The 19,543-nt window shown below is 38.1% G+C and overlaps 1 protein-coding gene across 1 annotated transcript in view; it reads left to right on the forward strand.

Moving 5' to 3' along the window:
• The window catches only part of COL25A1 (collagen, type XXV, alpha 1), a 494,338-nt gene that overhangs the window by 391,237 nt on the left and 83,558 nt on the right, over positions 1-19,543 (forward strand). The window contains exons 11-12 of the mRNA XM_010858552.1: positions 3,045-3,071; positions 5,499-5,543. Coding sequence (XP_010856854.1) covers positions 3,045-3,071; positions 5,499-5,543 — 72 coding nt within the window. The remainder of the gene's footprint in view (positions 1-3,044; positions 3,072-5,498; positions 5,544-19,543) is intronic.

Here is a 19,543-nt window from a genome sequence, read left to right on the forward strand (position 1 = left end):
GTTGAGGGCAGGAGAAGGGGACAGCAGAGGATGAGATGGCTAGATGGCATCACCGACTCAATGGACATAAGTTTAAGTGAACTCCAGGAGTTGGTGATGGACAGGGAGGCCTGGCATGCTGCGATTCATGGGGTCGCAAAGAGTCGGACAGGACTGAGCAACTGAACTGAACTGAACTGAACTGAAGCTTAAATTTAATAACCACAATGCCACAGATATATAATGGGATTATTAGTGCATATTCAAAAAATATATACATAAGCAAAATACTGATCAAAATAGCTATCTGTCTGTGTGTGTGTGTGTGTGTGTCTGTACTCACTTGAACGCATGTCTGCGTCTTATATTCAACACTGCTTTTTCCTAGTTCCCTTCTAATGATAAATGACACTATCTTTAGCTTGCAACCATTTTTCCTGCCAGCATGATCACAGGAGTATATGCATACTTTTGGTAGCTGAGGATATATCCTTGGCAACATTGTCATGAAAATACAAGATATGTATTCACAATTCAAAATTAATGCTACATCTTAAAACTGCTTTTACTTTAGGAGTTTAGCAAAAATAGCAGTAGTTTTCTAACAGTGAGAAAATATGATTTTTATAACCTCCTTTGATTTTTATTAAGTATTGTATTAAAATATGCAACTAATAAGATTTCACAGATTTCAGAGCTGTGAGCAGTTTTTCTAAATCTCTGACTTACTGTGATCATGCAACAAAGACAAAACTAGAAAATACCAGATATGTTCATCTCTAGTTAAAACATCTGATTTAAAATTTGCTCTTATTTTCATCTGAAAATTTCCCTTCTAGGGTTATATGTCAATGTACAAAATGTCCAATTTAATGAACAGTATTCTTTCAAGTGGCAGTTAGGTTTAAAATGGGAAACAAACCTTTTTGAATTGAACATATACATTCTCAGTCTAAACATTGAATTAATGTACTTTTTGTTATATGATTTCCTTTTCAACATCAACATTTTAAAAAGTTAAATACTCTGGAGACACTTGGAAAAATGGAATCCTAGACAATGATGAAACCCAAGTCTTTTCTTCACTCTCAGATCTCCTATCACTGCAGCTTCGAGATTCTGCCTTTACTTAGCAGTAACATTCACTTCCCAAACAATTTACCCAAGTGAGGAAATGATTACACATGTTTATGTGGTAAGCGGAAGGAACCCGTGCAGAGCAGGAAGCTCTGATATGGTTACAGAGATAATTGATTGAGAAAGATCCCTGAGGATGGAGGCAAGGATGGATCCCAGAGTCTATGGATGCCTCTGCCGTGTGGGAGGAGGGCATCTTCCCCCTCTGATATAGGAAGGAGAGCCACGTGCGTTTGAGTTGATGAGAGACATGATGCTGGGAAATTTATTCCTAGAGACTGTTTTCTCTGCAAAATCTAAAACAGAGATTTTTAAATTGAAGGAGTAAGATAAGTGAAGAGACAGTCAGACCATGCAGATATATGAGATAACAAGTTCATTAAGAAAATGGTTGGTTGAGTAAATCAAAAAGGAATATATATGGCAAAACATTAATGGTTACATGTAAGTGTAACATATAAATGATAAATACATAAGTGTAGATTATATTACTCTTCCTACCCTTTATCATGCTTTTAACTTTTTGTAATAAAAAGGAAAAAGAAAAAAAATTCACTTTCTTTCAGTTCCTAGGCTTGTAAGCCAGTATTTTTTCATATGTCTGAACATTCTATCTCCTTACCCCTATTGTCACTGAGTCAATAAAGCTACATCCTACATTTTTTTTAAAAAAGAAATATATAAAGGTGATATTGCACAGTGCACTTTCAAAAACCTAACGCTGATTATACGAGGAAATTGTTAGTCTTCCTGATGATTGCAAAATAATTTACGAGGAACAGATTCTCTGAATGTTCTTAAACAGTGTATTTTTAATTAAAAAATTATGCATGACCAATTCTTCCTCTAATTACCATTCTCTTACTTTATTTTATGTTAGAGTCCAATGTAAGATGCTGATTATCTGAAATGTCACACATTGAAAATAAGTTAGCCATTAAGTGTAAAATACACTGAAGTTAAAAGCATTTTTGAAAGAATTGGGAAAAAAGTGCTTAATATTTTTATTTAAAAATAGACCTCAGTAGTCAGAATTATAGCTCTATTTGTGCTCTTTTCTACCATCTCAAAGAATGCCTTGCTCTAAATAAAGCCCACAGATCCCCAACATTGACTTGGCAGTCAAAGAACTCTAAATCTCAGAACTGCCACATTTCCATTTTAAATGTAAATATTCCCATTCATCTTCCTAAATATTATATTTCTTCTCCCCCGTCCCTCCACCCCAGTGTCATAGTCTATGCAACAGCTGACAGCATCTTCTGTTCCCTTTTTTGGTGCACACTAGTTGCCACAATTGGCTTTGGCATCCCCTAGTTTGGAAACAAGTTTTTGTGCAGGTCGATGGGCCACATTTCATAAGAGGAAGAATAGAACAAAACATGTTTCTTCATAATGCCATTCAATGATTTCCTTTGCAAATCTGCTTCCTGAAGTTTTGCAGATGCAGAAGTCATAGAACAAGTCAGTGGGCTGGGAACTGCATTGCATTTTAAGTGTTTCTAGAAGCAACATCTCCAGCCTTTTAAATGCGACTGAAGTGATAGATTTGCAGGTGTTTGAAGAAACAGATGCGCTGGAAGGGCAAAGGTTATTTTTTTGATTAATTTATAGTTGATTTACAATATTGTGATTCTTTTTTTAAAAGCAAAAATCGGGATCCTACTGTATAACGTTCTTCAAAAGAAAACAAGAGAGAGAAAATAAAATTTTAAAAAAAGAAAAAAAAAGAAAAGAAAAAAAAAGAGAACAAGAGAGAAGAAAAGACCCATTGTGTACTTCCAACCGAAAATTCTCGTTTTCCTTGATGTACACAACATCAGCATATTTCAGCAAAGAGAACCTTACAGAATAGGACAACTTTAATCGGTCATTTAAGTTTAAAATGGTTACAATATTTTGTTAATTGAATTATTTTTCTTTTTTAGGGTCCTCTGGGACCTCCAGGACAAAAGGTAGAGTATAAACAATACTGTGAAAGTAATTATATCCCCATCACCTAATGACTGGCCTGAGAAGGGAATGGAATTAGCTACTGTGAGCCATACCAAAGCAGTCTGGTTTGTGCGTTCTGCTTTCTAAAAATACAATCATATAATGTGAGCCATTAGATTTCTAATTGACTCCATTATAGAAAGTCCAATAAATCCAGAGCAGACTTTTATTAAGCTGTCTGCCAAACGTGTAGGTTATTGAGTTTTTTAATTCCAATACTAGTAAAATATTGTGACAAAACTTAGAAATCTGAAGGGTCATAAGACATAGCAAATTAAATGCATGGTCTTGCACAAATATATGATTGTCAAAGGACCATTAAACAGACTAGAACAAAGAATGTATTTGTTGCTTGGTGGCTATATTCAAGTGGCCCACTATTATCTCCCTTTGCTGAAGCAACCCCAAAAATGGCTTCCCGATTGTTATTTCAACATTATCCAGAGCCATCAGACTTGACCCTTTACATTCTGGAGAAGAGAGTCTAACACTTCTAAAATTAAATCAATTCTACAGTAGTAAATGCATCAATAGCAGGTAGATGGCCCTTTGTGAACAAAACATCACTAAACCCCCACTCCCCATCCACCTCCCACCCTACAAGGAGGACATAAAAGGATATTTAACCTGCAGATAACCAAAATAATAATAATAATAATTGTATTACAACAGGTGGAAAAGTGATTATTCTTTATCTTTGGAATCCATCAAAGATAGAGACGTTTATCCCCCAAGCTTGGGCATGTGGCATCTGTTGAAACATAATCCCACGAACCAAGTAAAAGCCAGTGTGTAGTGAGACAACTTGTGTACAGGAACACTTTGTCCTTTGCAATAATGTCTCTATTAAGTATGGTGTGAAATTGTAAAGCTACCCTAATCCACATGCTACCAGGATAAAATTACTGCCTCAGGCTTTGGGAAGTCCTTTAATGACCCACTCAATATAATCACCAAGAAAGCACTAAGGAGCTTGCCATCTCAATTTTTTTTTTGCATGAAATGACTGTATTTTTAATAGACTTTATTTTTTAGAGAAGTTTTGGATTTCTAATTACTATTTTAATCTTTTCCATTATTCTTAAAAAAAATTTAATATCACACACCTACTAAGAAAAATCTGTTTTATAGTGCTAAACAAAAAATAAGCACCTTCTATTTAAAAAATGATTTCTCCAGAGCCTCAAAGGAAGATGTGTGGAGGAAAATGACATCACTATTTGAAAACATTTGTTAATGTTTCTGTATCTAGTTAAATGTAAGATTTTCTCAGGTAGTAACTACTTTTCATTTCTATTCTAATCACCCCAGTGCTCATGTGTGCACACATCCAAGTGCTTGTGCATACACACGGACAACATAATATTATAATATTCAGTGTATAGGACTAATATTGTTCCTAGTCTATGCTCACCATTTGCGACATCCTGTCTAGTCTACTTTGGAAGATATATTCACCCTCACATGGTTTAAACATACTCCCTGAGTCTCAGGGAAATGCTTCAAATACAACAAATTTCACTTTACAACATGGGTCCCTTATAGTGGTTGTTGTTTTCATTACCTTTTATTTTATGGTATTTAATTTCATGAAATTCAAGAGTTACTGGAACAGCTAAGCTTTTTTGAGATGAAACTAAGCCTATTTAATTCTCAAAAGCACCCAAATTTGGAGCCATGAGGCCTTCTGATAGCTTTGCTGCTGCTGCTGCTAAGTCGTTTGTTGTGTCCGACTCTGTGCGACCCCATAGACAGCAGCCCACCAGGCTCCCCCATCCCTGGGATTCTCCAGGCAAGAACACTGGAGTGGGTTGCCATTTCCGTGTCCAATGCATGAAAGTGAAAAGTGAAAGTGAAGTCAAAAGCTCAGTCGTGTCCGACTCCTAGCAACCCCATGGACTGCAGCCCACCAGGCCCCTCCGTCCATGGGATTTTCCAGGCAAGAGTACTGGAGTGGGGTGCCATTGCCTTCTCCGTCTGATAGCTTTGGATCTCAATTTATGATGTGAAATGCTTTAAAATCATACTAGGGTTAAGTAGATATTTACAAACATGGTGAGATTTAACTTCATGGCTTCTAGAAAAGCTTGATGATTCTGTTTACATTATTGTGTGTTAGTTCAGTCACTCAGTCGTGTCCGACTCTTTGCGACCCCATGAATCGCAGCACACCAGGCCTCCCTGTCCATCACCATCTCCCGGAATTCACTCAAACTCACGTTCATATTGTGTGTTAGAACACAGTGGATAAGATCTGTAAAACATACCCTCTTGGATATGTTTTGGTAAGATAAAGTGATAGCTGACATGATTAATATGACATAAATTTAGAATTCAACTATTTTGTGCTTATGATATCAACTTATTTTAATCATATGTCTCCTTAGGGTTCTGTTGGAGTGCCTGGAATTCCAGGGATGAATGGACAAAAGGTGAGTTCCATAGAATATACTACTTTTGGTCATTTGAGGAGGATTAAAATCACAAAGTTGTTCTAATCAGTAATGTTGGTAATAAGTTTATATGCATATAAAAATATTATATATACTTTTGAAATATAGAAAAATTGTGTTGCAAATGATCAAATTAGTTTAATTTTTAAACAAATGCATTAAATAGCCAAAAACTCTTAGACAATTTTTCATTTTATTTGATATATATGAGATACAGTGGTATCTTTCTCATAAATATATTTGGAGTATGAAAAATATGATATTTAACATTGATTGTGATAAAGTGCACTCTGGTTTATTCTTGTTATTGCAGACTAATATGTATTATTTCTTGCATTAACAAAAGTTATTCCTACAGAGAGATGCTATTGGAATCGTAAATTCAGAAGCTTTTTTTACAGCTAAGCAAAATTAAGAATTAAATAGATTTGCTAAACTCTGATAGCATGCTTTTATTGTACTATTAATAATGAAGGGGGGAAAAAGTTAAAAAAAAAAAAAAAACCCACAGCTCTACAAAGACATATCTGTGTGCCTGTGTGCATTTTTTCCTGCAACATATTTGCCAGTGGGACAAAACAGTTACCAAAGTCACTGCAGGCCAGTCTGCCAGGGGCTGGGGAGCTGAGCCAGGGACTTTCCTGCCTCCCTCAGAGCTTCTGGACTGGCCCTTTGAGATCCTGTGACCCAGCTTGTGTTCCCAGAGGACTTGAAATCCAGGCATTCTGAATTGAAATCATAAAGGGCCCAGCCCTTATGGACAGAATAGACCTCCTCTTGACCTCTTCTAGCTCGTCCATCTTTTTTCTCCAATGAGACATAGACAATGGCAATTTAAAACCTACGGAGTGACTAAGAACATGGATCTGCAGCTCAGAGAATGTAAATTTTGACAAAGTCCTTGAATTCTCTGGCCTCAATTTCTTCATCTTTAAAAAGGAGACTAGCAATTCCTACCTCATAAGGTTACTGTGAGGATTAAATGAGGAAATAGGCATAAAGCCCTTATATCCATGTCTGATATTGCTATTAAACTTTTTTTTCAGCTCATTTTAGTGAAATCCTGGATATTTGATTGACCTCTGTTGTAAGAGACTCTCTATTTCCAGAATTCCTTGATTCCAAAGTAAAATTAGTGTTCTTAACCAAATCTTACGGCAGCCTGTGGTCCATAAATCAAACACTGCGCACTAATCAGTAGTTTAATGCCCGTGTCACTGCCGTTCTCCACTCAGTAAAATGCATACCTGTTTGCTTCCCAGATCCTGATAAAGACAGAGGATTACTATTCCATTTAGAATATTGTAGATCATGGAGGGAAACATAAATAAAAATTTGAAAGCATATTCATTCTATGATGAATTTGAAAATTACATAAGAGGATAATATTTAAAAAGGACAAAATATAATGTAAATGTTGTTTATAATATTTGTACACGTAAGGTTAATGTTTTGCTTTTACTTCTTTGTTTCATCTTTGAGATAATCATGAAAATTTATAGAAAACTTTACCCTGAAACAAAACAAGTCCGCAAGTTTAAAACTGTCACATATATGCTTATGAAGACTATGTGTTCTTTCTTTTTTCAAAGGAAGTATGCAATTTCCTTAGCAAGAGAAAGGAATGTGACATTTTCTTGTCCTAGTCACCAAGTTTAAATTATATTTCAAGGAAATAGTTAATATTTGCAGCTTTATGTCTTGTTATACATCTTTGTGGCATTTTTAAGGGTTTTCTGTAAAATCTAGGGAAGCTAAATGATTTCATACTTTTATGAAGATATCAGCAAAATGTAGTTCAAGATTTGTTTTTAATTCATATAACTTAATTAAAACTTCGTTTATAGAATTTCTTTTAATGATAGCCATTATCTAACACCTATAATATTTGCTATATCATCTTAGGACAATAAAATACAAAAAAACCTAAGTCCACATCACTGAAGTAGCAGCTCATTTAGACAATAAAAACAAAGTTGAAAATAGAGTAATATCGATAATTTACACTTAGAGCTATGAACTTTGCCTTGGTTCTCTAAAATTTATTTCTCTAGAAAGAGAGCCTAGAATCACATTAATAATTTTTTAAGCACCTTGATGTTCTTAAACTGTCTAGAGAAAATATCTTCTTTGCATGATACAATTTCATTTTTTTCCAGAGAAGAACTTTTGATGCTTAGATCATTTTCAAGTACTGGTTAAGGAAGGATGTTATTTCTAAGCTATCAGAAACATGGCAAATAACTAGAAATTTTTAGAAACTTCTCTATTATAAGAGAGAAAGAAAATGACTGTATTAAGCAAATATTTTACTTGTCTTCCACTAAAATATTTTCCATCCATTCAGATTGAGGTGATTGACTTTGGCCAGTCACTTGATGGTGATTTTTTTTTTTTTTAACATTACTTTCCTTTCAGTTTTGGTCAACTTGATTGTTAATCTGAATATTTCTTATTTTTGTAATGGTCCTCCAATTCTTCAGATCGTATTAGGAAAACAGACTTACAGAAGCAGTAACATGGCATTAAACTCCAATCTAGCCCCTTCTAGCAGCAGCAGCAGCAGCCTTATAATCTATCAAGGGCTACTAAACACTCTTCTGTAAAAAGCGGGAGACAGTGTAGTGTGTGGTCCCTGCAGTCTGCGAGAGGAAGCTTCAAGTCTTTGTCCTCCTCTGTGTGAGTTACTTAATGTTTCTAAGGCTCCAATATAAAATATTAATATAGACTTTGCAATATTAACGAGATAATATGTCTAAAGTGAACATAATGTAATAGGTACTCAATAAATATTGTCAACTATCTGTAGTACTAATAGTATAACACTTCAAGAATTGCAACAAATGAGCCCTAGGCTTACCCTCTAACAGGACGAGAAGCCAGGAAGAAAATGAAGGTGTAAACTCACACGAGAAGGTAAAATATTTCTGCGCTACCTGCTATGTCTCCAGTCACAATGCACCCCATTCCCAATAGTAGGAATACAAGTACCTTAGAAAAGAGAAAGACATTTCTCACACCTCTTTGAAACCTCACTCACCCGTGTGGGGTCTTGGAGAAGCACTGTCTGGAGTCAGACACTCTGTGCTCTTACAGCTCATGTGCAGCCTTTGAAACGTCTTCCTGTATGGGCTCAAGGTGGCTTCATTGTAGAGTGAGGGAAGGGGCTGTTCTAATTTATATCTAAGTCTCTTAGAGATACTGTGCATCCACAAAAAGTCACAGGTGTCTCTTTTCCATTCTCTGTTCCCAATTCTAAAAGCAGTTGTTTCCATAATTGGAGCTTGTTTCCAATAGCCAAAGCAATTAGGGAAAACTTAATGCTAGGTCTTACCTAAAAAGAAATAAATGTTGCCTTCTTTGCCTCTGGCTAATTTATTTAGCACAGAAACTTTTGTAATTCTCACAAATAGATCTTGTTGGTTCAAAGATATTATAAACATTTTATTTATGCTATTTGATTCATTCCCCGCCCCCCTCTCTCTCACACACATATGTATCTTTGCATGTGTACATGCTCAATCGTACTCAACTCTATGTGACCCCATAGACTATAACCCAACCAGGCTCTCAGCCCATGAGTTTTCCAGGCAAGAATACTGTAGTGGGTTGCCATTTCCTACTCCAGGGGATCTTCCAGACCCAGGGATTGAACCTGCATCTCTTGCATCTCCAGCATTGGCAGACAGATTCTTTACCACTGTGCCACCTGGGAAGCCCATATAACTGAATGTTTGTCAATTAAACTCTGCTTCTCAGATATACTGGAAAGTGGGCTTCAAAATAATTTTGTGATAAAAATATTTTTAGACTAAATAATGCTCAACACAATAAATGGCTGGCTGTAATTTTTTGTATGTATATACATATATATATGTATATCTCAGAACTTTAAACATCTCCACTCTTAACATGTTATTAGAACCCTGAATTTTTCTACTGTTCGCACATTTTTGCATTAGGAATAAATCATCATAATAACAATGTATTTGAATAGCAAGCGGTGCCCAGCACTGTGCAAATGCCATAGGAGAAGAGGGCTAGGGATAATTAGGGGACATTACAGGTCTGCTTTGTGCAACCCTTAGTTCACATCCTTATCTCTGTTACCATAAAATTAACATTAGAGTTTCAGGATTAAGAACAAATTATTTTGTCTAAGCAGGCTAGAATTTTTCTGAGGACCCAGAATCATACGGATTGTTTCCAAAGCAAAAGATAAGTATCGGATGATCTTGTTTCATGTATTTTTCAAATGCTTGCTAGGGTTTATTATATCTAAAACTTCAAATACAATATAAATAAAATATTGATATTAATGTATCATCCATGAATCTATCCCAGATAACTATGTAATTTTTTTAAGTAACATTAAAATTTAATTAGTTTATGGCTATGGTATTTAGAGTTCCTTTTCATCTCTTATCCATGAGTCACAGTTTTTCACTGACATTAATCCTCACAGCATACTTCTAATGGCATTTTTATTGTAAGCATATCTAGAGAGCAGATAAATGGAAGCCCTCAGACTTTCAAAGGTCAGGCTGTTTATTCAAGTCTATACAGTAAGCTGTATACAATGAACTCAATACTTTTTTATTCCTGATTCATTTTCTGCAACCACTAAATAAAACTCTTCTCTTTTGCAACCTTGACTTTATCATTAAAATGTCTGAGTTAAATTCCTGAAGGATTTGAATATATTATAGTTCTGTTTATTTCCTGTCTAGTTAGCTTAAATTTACCCAGTGATCTATTACCAAATGTATTTATAACTTTCCAATTTTACACTTTAAGAAAAGATATATAGTGTAAATAAAGTGACTGATTTTTTATTTGAGATTAATTAATAGCTTGGGGAAAGTGTGTTACAGCAGTTTACTACTTTGCTGGTTAAAGTAGAGAATTAAATTATTTTTATTAATTTTTCTATCTTTGAAAGTTGGTAACTGTGTACATTATAGTTCTAATAATACATGATTGTGTTTTCTCTGATAACTATGAAAATAGGATGCTTTCTTTCTTCTTGAAGCAGCATCATTGCTTTCCTATTGTAGGATATTTCTCTTTTTTCTAGTTTTATTGAGATAATATATGCAGCATAAAGGTTTGACTTCCATATATAATGAAATGATTACCACAATAAATTTAGCCAACATCCATCATCTCATGTAGATACAATAAAAAGAAATGGAAAAAAAATGTTTCTCCTTATAGTGAGCACTCAGGATTACTCTCTTAACAACTTTCATATACATCGTACAGCAGTGGTAACTATAGGCATCGTCTTGTGCCTTACATCTCCAGTGTCTTATAAATTGGAAGTTTGTACCTTTGGTGAAGGTCACCTTTCCCAGGTGGGTCACCTTCCTTCAATTCTTCCTTCCCCAAAACCTCCAACCCCGACCTCTGAGAACTACAGATCTTATCTCTTTCTATGAGTTTGGTTTTTTTGTTGTTTTTTTTTTTAGATTCCACATAAAAGTGAGATCATAAAGTATTTTAATCTTTCTCTGTCTGACTTATTTTACTTAGCATAATGCCCTCAGGGTTCATCCATGTTGTCACAAATGGCAGGATTTCCTCGTTTATTATGGCTAAATAGTATTGCATTATGCATACACCGTCACTTCTTTATCCACTCGTTGTCGATGGACCCTAGGGCTGTCTCCATGTTTTGGCTACTGTACATAATTTTGCTGTGAACATGGGATGTAGGTGTCTTTTTAAGTTAGCGTGTTCATTTCCTTTGGATATATTCCCTGAAGTGGAATTCCTAGATCATGGGGTAGTTCTATTTTTAAATTTTTGAGGATCCTCCATCCTGTTCTCCATAGTGGCTGTACCAATTTACAGTCTCACCAACAGAGCACAAGATTCCCTTTTCTCCACATCCTCACCAGCGATTGTTACTTTGTGTCTTTTTGACGATAGCTGTTCTGACAGGCACGTGAGATATCTCCTGTGGTTCTGATTTGTGTTTCCCTGATGGTTAGTGATGTTGAGCATCTTTTCATCTGCCTGTTGGCCATTCATCTACAGATATTTCATATAGTAAAATCACATCACCTCTGAGTTCTATGCATATACTCAGAGGCAATTTTATATATAAGCTTACTCTTAAAGAAACTTTTCACTTAATTTTACCTATTGAGAGAAACAAAAGATATTTCTGTCCTTTATATAATTAAATTTAAGTTCCTGTAGAAGGGAATAAAAAGTTGGTTGACAGAAGTAATGTAATGCTTCCTGACTTGAAATTTAAAAAATGATGGTAATTTAAAAAAAAAATACACTTTCCCTTGACTTCATTTAGGCATGTTGCTATAAATTTTAATACTCGTTACCATCCTACTAAATGAAGATACCGGGAGAGGTAAGAATAAATAATTGAGGAAATGGGATTGGTGGGGAAATCCAATAGGACTGGGTATGAGAGCAAAGAAACCTGATCACAGGATGTTGCAAAACAAAGCAACAAGAAGGCAAATATCTTTGACTGAATTATGACTTCAAGTCCACTTATATTCCATTTTAATTGAAAAGGCACTATATTTTATAGATAGGATCACCAAAATATTATTTACTAAATCAAATTAAACTACATATATAACCTAATGATTTGGGGGGGAAACATCTTACATTAAATGTATTCGTTGATTATTTGCCAGTTTCTTCAATCTTTCATTCAACAAATCTTTTTTCAGTCCTTACTAGTAAGTGCAAGGCACATCTGAGCACTGACATTAAAGTGGTCTCTGCCCTCATGGAATTTCAGCCAATAGAGGGATAGAGACATGATATAAACAGGTACACTAAAAATCTGTTAAATGGCAATACTGTTAAGCACTATAGCAGAGAAGCACAGGGCAGCTTGTCCTGGTGCAAAAAGTCAAGGAATGCTTCCCTGAATAGGTGACTTTCAGTCAGTCAGTCAGTTCAGTCGCTCAGTTGTGTCCAACTCTTTGCAACCCCATGAACTGCAGCACACCAGGCCTCCCTATCCATCACCATCTCCCGGAGTTCACTCAGACTCACGTCGATCGAGTCAGTGATGCCATCCAGCCATCTCATCCTCTGTCGTCCCCTTTTCCTCCTGCCCCCAGTCCTTCCCAGCATCAGAGTCTTTTCCAATGAGTCAACTCTTCGCATGAGGTGGCCAAAGTACTGGAGTTTCAGCTTTAGCATCATTCCTTCCAAAGAACACCCAGGGCTGATCTTCAGAATGGACTGGTTGGATCTCCTTTCGACTTTAGGTGCAGCTTAAATAGTGAACAGCAGTTGGCAAAGGGAAGGGAAAATACCACCACACTGCAGTACTTCCAGATCAAGTTAGACAACCTTGGTCTTAGAATTTTGTTTCTAAAACACCATATTATAAACCACTATAGGACCTAGACTACTCTTTTTTTTTTTTTTTTTGCAAATTTCTTACCACTAAAATAGTTAGTTGATATAAATCACAAAGCCTGTTCTTTTATCATTAGATCTGATCTCTGAATGACACTCTTGATTTTGAGATTTGCATTAAAAATAAGGCTTCAATGAAATAACTTATTTTGACAATTATAGTGGCTTTACCCAGTTCCCAGGTGGCTCAGTGGTAAAAAATCTGCCTGCCAGTGCAGGAGACATTGAGATGTGATGGGGAAGATCCCTGGAGGAGGAAGTGGCAACCCACTCCACTATTCTTGCCTGGAGAATCCCATGGACAGAGGAGCCTGGTGGGTTATAGTCCATAGGGTTGCAAAGAGTCGGACATGACTGAGCGCACACACGCACACACTCAAACACACGCACCCACACCTGTTCCATACCAGGTGACATTGCCAAGGGGATAGGAACCATTATCCAACTGTGAAACAGCATGTGTATATGTGTGTGTTAGTGGCTCAGCTGTGTCTGACTCTGCAACCACCAGGCTTCTCTGTCCATGGGATTCTCCAGACAAGAATACTAGAGGGGGTTGCTTTTCCTTTCTCCAGGCGATCTTCCTGACCTAGGGCTCAAATCTGGGTCTCCCACATTGCAGGCAGATTCTCTGCCATCTGAGCCACAGAGGAACCATGAAACAGCATCAGTGGGGTTAATTTAGGAGAGATCAAATTTCCTTTTCAACCGGCCGTGTCTTCTCTGCCTAACGCAGACAATAGAAGAGAGCAGTGTGTAATATTTACTAACATGTATTCAGCATTGACTGTCAAGCGCTTCCTAAGTTTACCCCACTTATTCCTCACAGCAGTGCTGTGAAGTGGATACTATTATTATCTCCACTGCATTAATGAGGAAACCAAGGCACAGAAAGGATATTTTGCCTATGGTCACCAAGGTGTTTGTAGTAGATTTCAACTTCAAAGTCAGTCAGTCTGCTACAACTGTCAAGAATATGGATTTTAAATTCAGGGAATCCCAGGTCTGTCGTTCAGTATTTGTATGGTCTTAGACAAGTTACTTTCCTTCTCTGAATTTAGTTTCCTCATTTGTCAAATAAGGATTGTCATGTTTACTGCAAAGTTTAATTGGACAAAATAAAGGAAGTAATGAAGGTAACTGTTTAATTTAAAACACTATTAAATAAGGAAACACTATTTTCCACTTTGATTTGGGAGCATTAGGAACTCCATGACTCAGAAACCTCCAGAGTATGTAAATGAATGTTTGTAAGAGCCATTGTCTCTTTCTACTATTCTTCACTGATCTTTTTTGAAAACTATGTCCAATTTTTCCCATTAGACATAACCATTTACCATTTCCATGAATAATTAGGCACATATTTTCCCAAGTGAAAAGAGTAATACATCGACTTACTATTAGTAATTGTACTTAGGAAAAAAGAAATTAGCTGGGATTTTGAACTTTAAAAGTGGGTATATTATCAAAGCCATGTTATATTGCAAGTCATAGAATACTTAACAGAGCCAATTTATTAAATAAAGGTATTTATTGGTCTGTAACGTGGAATTCCAGGGCTTCCCTCATAGCTCAGTTGGTAACGAATCCGCCTGAAATGCAGGAGACCCCGGTTCAATTCCTGGGTCAGGAAGATCCCCTGGAGAAGGAAAAGGCTACCCACTCCAGTATTCTGGCCTGGAGAATTCTATGGACTGTATAGTCCATGGGGTCGCAAAGAGTCAGACACGACTGAGTGACGTTCAGTTCACAACGTGGAAATCCAGCACTAACACAGCCTGCAGCCTTGACACCTAAGCTTCGTCACTAAGAACCCATTTCTTCCATTTCATCGTCTGTCCTTCATGTTGCTGCCGTCAGCCTAATTCCCTCTCTCCTGGTTCTAAGGTAGCTGCTGATCATGCCTGGGGCTTCATTCTTTCCTATCTACATCCAGAGTGAGTGTCTTTCCCCAAACATCCAACACCGCTTTTGAGTTTCCTTGTTATTGGATACACATAGGTCCCCTCCTCCTCATTTCCCAGCAAGGGGAACGCCAGATGCTAATTAGCTATTACCACTGTGGTTCCTTTTCTAGCAACCCCAGTCATGTGGAAAGTTGCAGTAAACACTAATTATCTAATTTAGGAGAGATTCGTGTAAGACACCGGAGCTGAGCAAGTGTGTTGTTTCTGACTTATCCCAGTCCTAACAAACTTCTCTGCATCATGTACCCCCTTCATCCATTTTGATATTTTGTCTTCCTGAAACATAAGCCTTTGTTCTTAATCTGTTTTTCTCCATAAGCGTGCTCACAGAGAATAATTTCTTTGATCACAGAAAAGAGAAGCCCACCCCACACTGTGACATCATGCTCCCTGGCTGGGTTTTGGCAACTTTCACACCTTTTATAAGTTATTTAAGAGGGAATACTAAACAGTGTTTTCCTTAGACCCAGGCAGTGTTACTCTGCTCCTCTTTGTCCCTCTAATGGTGTGTCCCCCACCCTAGAGTGAGGAGTCCACAGGGCCTAGGAGATAAGCCATCTCAGAGCTCAGCTCCCCACTTGGAGATCACAGCCCAGGTACCCAGGACCCAAGAATTCCTGCCCTAGCTGTGCTGAGTCTGCTTCCATCGTCTGTAGTGGCCTCTTCCTCGGATCCATTTTCCCAAGGGTGAACCACCAGCTGGCATGTGCACCCATTTACTTGTGAGTGGCCTGGAGCAGCTAAGGGTAGGGAGCTGTGGGCAGAGCTTGCAGGCTGTGGTGTCCACACGCGACTCCCAAGGCCCTTCCTGAAGAATAAGAGAACTGGAAGAGATGGAAGGGAGACATTAGCAGGCGGGATTGGGATGGGGGGCGTCATCTGTGTGTACTTCTCCCTAGACCTTTTAGGGGTGTGCTCAAGGCAGATCATTCTTCTCATTTGTGTAAATTTCACCCAAATAAACTCAATTTAACTGTTTTCTGTGACCCCTAAATTCTTAGCTGTATCTTTGCATTTGAATTTCTTTGTTCAAATTATATTTTGTACATTTCTGTCTGCATTAGCAGTGCAAAAACTCAATTAAAAAGTGTTAACCACAAACTTACTTCTGAAATAGTCCTTGCTGCTGCTGCTAAGTCGCTTCAGTTGTGTCCGACTCTGTGCAACCCCATAGACCCTGTGCGACCCCTGCTAATGTCTCCCTCCCGGATCTCTTCCAGTTCTCTTACTCTTCAGGAAGGGCCTTGGGAGTCCTGTGTGGACACCTCTGTGCAGCCCACCAGGCTTCCCCGTCCCTGGGATTCTCCAGGCAAGAACACTGGAGTGGGTTGCCATTTCCTTCTCCAATGCATGAAAGTGAAAAGTGAAAGTGAAGTCGCTCAGTCGTGTCTTGACTCTAGCGACCCCATGGACTGCAGCCCACCAGGCTCCTCTGCCCATGGGATTTTCTAGGCAAAAGTACTGGAGTGGGGTGCCACTGCCTTCTCCTTACTGTAGTATTATTGACAATAAGACAACTATCAAGTTTTCTTATTTACATTTTTAGATATTTGTACTTTTTTAAAAGTATAATGAATGTTTGGTTATTAGGTTTAGCTTAAGTATTATGTTAAGCAGTTAAACCCGTTTCAATAGATTATCTGAAATAAGATATTTTCATTGTTTCTGACTGATAGAACCATCTACTTTTCTACTGTTATTCATATTACCAAGGAGGACAAAGAGATTTTCATTTTAGGGAGGGAGTTTGCTGATTGGATAAATAAGACAGCACTCCCCTACAGGGATGTCAGTTCTCTGATGTACGACCAAACCCAACTGGTCAGAGTTTTCTGTTTCTCTTCCATGAGTAACAAAGCCTCTGCCTCCAGGAAACAAACAAAAGAAGCATTAGGCACTGAGTATGCAAGTAGGAGCTACAAACTACTGAATTGCTCCACATTAGTACTCTTGCCTGGAAAATCCCACAGACGGAGGAGCCTGGTGGGCTGCAGTCCATGGGGTTGCCAAGAGTCAGACATGACTGAGCGACTTCACTTTCACTTTTCACTTTCATGCATTGGAGAAGGAAATGGCAACCCACTCCAGTGTTCTTGCCTGGAGAATCCCAGGGACGGGGGAGCCTGGTGGGCTGCCGTCTATGGGGTCGCACAGAGTCGGACACAACTGAAGCGACTTAGCAGCAGCAGCAGCAGAGGGCGTGAAGCTGAATTCCCAGTGTGGCTGAGGAAAGTGGGAAGAAGGAAGCAGGAAGGTGAGGTGGGAGAAGAAGAGAGGGGAAGGCGGTGAGATTAGCAGTCTGAGTGCTCTGTGATGACACACCTTTCAGGAGCATCAGGTGTTCAACCCTGAGCTCACAAAAGGCCTGAGAAGAGTGAATTTCCTGGGTAGCTGGTGAAGAATCACTGGTCTGCAGCAAAACAGAGAAGACATACAGATGCAAGAACTTGAGCACAGGACCCCAGAGCAGGTCCTGGGCTTCCATACTGGGTGAAATTGGGACTTGAAGCAAGTTTAATCAGATGTTGGAGGAACACGGAGCCACCACTGACATCTTTAGTCCAACAAAACAACAACTGCTACTAATAAAAGAACAACTAAATCTTAATCCTTTAAACCTGAGAGAGGGTAAGCACCTAATCTGCCCCTGAACACTGCATAGAATAAAAGCTAAACCCCATGGAAGCTCAAGCAATTTGCTCTGTGTCCCAGGACCAGAAGTAGAAAACTTAAATTAGATTGGAGGCTTCCTAATAAGCCGCTTTCTTATTTTATGCAAAAATGAAAGACAAAAGAAACCCAATAAATACGAATGAATTCTTTAGACAAGTTATTCAAATAGAAGGAACACAAATTCCTTAGAACACAAATTCAAATAGAAGGGAATTGGAAGACCTGGGTTCTAATCTCACATCTGCCTCTTTGCAGCATTTTGTTTCTGAAAAAGGTACTTTCCCTCTCTGAGTGTGTTTCTTCATCTATCAAGAATGGCTCACTTGGCTGCTTTCGACTAAAACATTGCCCCGAGACTTCCCCGGAAGTCCAGTGGTTAAGATTCTGTGCTTCCTCTGCAGGGGGCATGGGTTTGATTCATGGTCAGAGAAATAGGATCCCCCATATAAGATAATAAGAAATAAGATCCCCCATGTTATCAATGATAATATTGTTCAAGTTGTCTAAGTCCTATTGATTTTATATTTAACTTGCTCTATTAATTACTGAGTGAGGGGTATTGAAAACTCCAACCATAATCATGGATTTGTCTGTTTCTCTTTGCAGTTCTATCAGTTTTTGTTTACATATTTTGAAGCTGTATTATTAGGTACATCAAAATTTAGGATTTCTATGCCCTCTTGATGAATTGACCCCATTGAAATGATCTTCCATATTCCTGGTAATGTTCTTTGCTTTGAAATCTACTTTGTCTGAAATTAATAGGTGGTGCTAGTGGAAAAGAACCCACCTGCCAATGCAGGACACATAAGAGATGTGGGTTCAATCCCCGGGTCGGGAAAATCCCTTGGAGGAAGACATGGCAACCCAATCCAGTATTCATGCCTGGAGAATCCTATGGACAGAGGAGCCTGGAGGGCTACAGTTCATAGGGTTGCAAAGAGTCAGACAAGAATAAAACAACCTAGCATAAACTCAACTAGTGATAATCATCTTATAGGCAAAATTTTTTTTTGTCAGCATTTCTATGTGAGGTCAGCAGTGTTATTATTTCAAAAGTAGACAAGACATTACCCGCTCCTCCCCTCAAAAATACTATGATCATAATGCAAAATTTGATGAGAAGCACTGAGCTTCTCATGATCATAAATGCAAAATTTCTAAGCAAAATGTTAGTAAATCAAATCTAATAATAGTTTTTGATGTGCAGTTGGTTAACTCTGCCAATGTGGACCCCTCAGATACAGAGGACTGACTACGTGGAACTTGAGCATCTCTGGATTTTTGTATCCCTGGGAGTCCTGGAATCAATCCCCTGTGAATACCTAGCAACAATTTTATGTAAAAACAGTAGCTTATCATGACCAGATGGCATTTATACCAGGAATTCAGGGTTGGTTTAGTATTTGAGAATCAATCAATGCAATTTTCCACATCAGCAGATTAAAAAAGAAAAACCATATGATCATATCAATTTATGCATAAAAAACATTTGACAGAATGTGCTTCCCTGGTGGCTCAGTTGGTAAAGAAGCCGCCTGCAATGCAGGAGACTGGGTTCAATTCCTGGATCAGGAAGATCCCCTGGAGAAGGAAATGGCAACCCACTCCAGTATTCTTGCCTGGAGAATCCCATGGACAGAGGAGCTTGGTGGGCTACAGTCCATGGGGTTGCAAAGAGTCAGACAGGACTGAGCAACTAAACCACCACCATGTATGTACATGTTGCCTATTTGTGAGTGCTTCTGCTTAGGGACAGGCAGATGTTAGAGTGAGTCTGTGAGGTAAATGATGACACACGTAGGTTCTGGAAGGGTCTTGGAGGAACTTGAGATGACATGATAAATACACATCTGGCATTGTCCCAGCTGCTATTCCCCCTTCTCTGAGGCACACAGGGTGAGGGGAGGAGCAGATGGAAGAGGGGCG

Source organism: Bison bison, unplaced genomic scaffold (assembly GCF_000754665.1).
Source record: "Bison bison bison isolate TAMUID 2011002044 unplaced genomic scaffold, Bison_UMD1.0 scf7180017864389, whole genome shotgun sequence".
NCBI classification, from domain to species: Eukaryota; Metazoa; Chordata; class Mammalia; order Artiodactyla; family Bovidae; genus Bison; species Bison bison.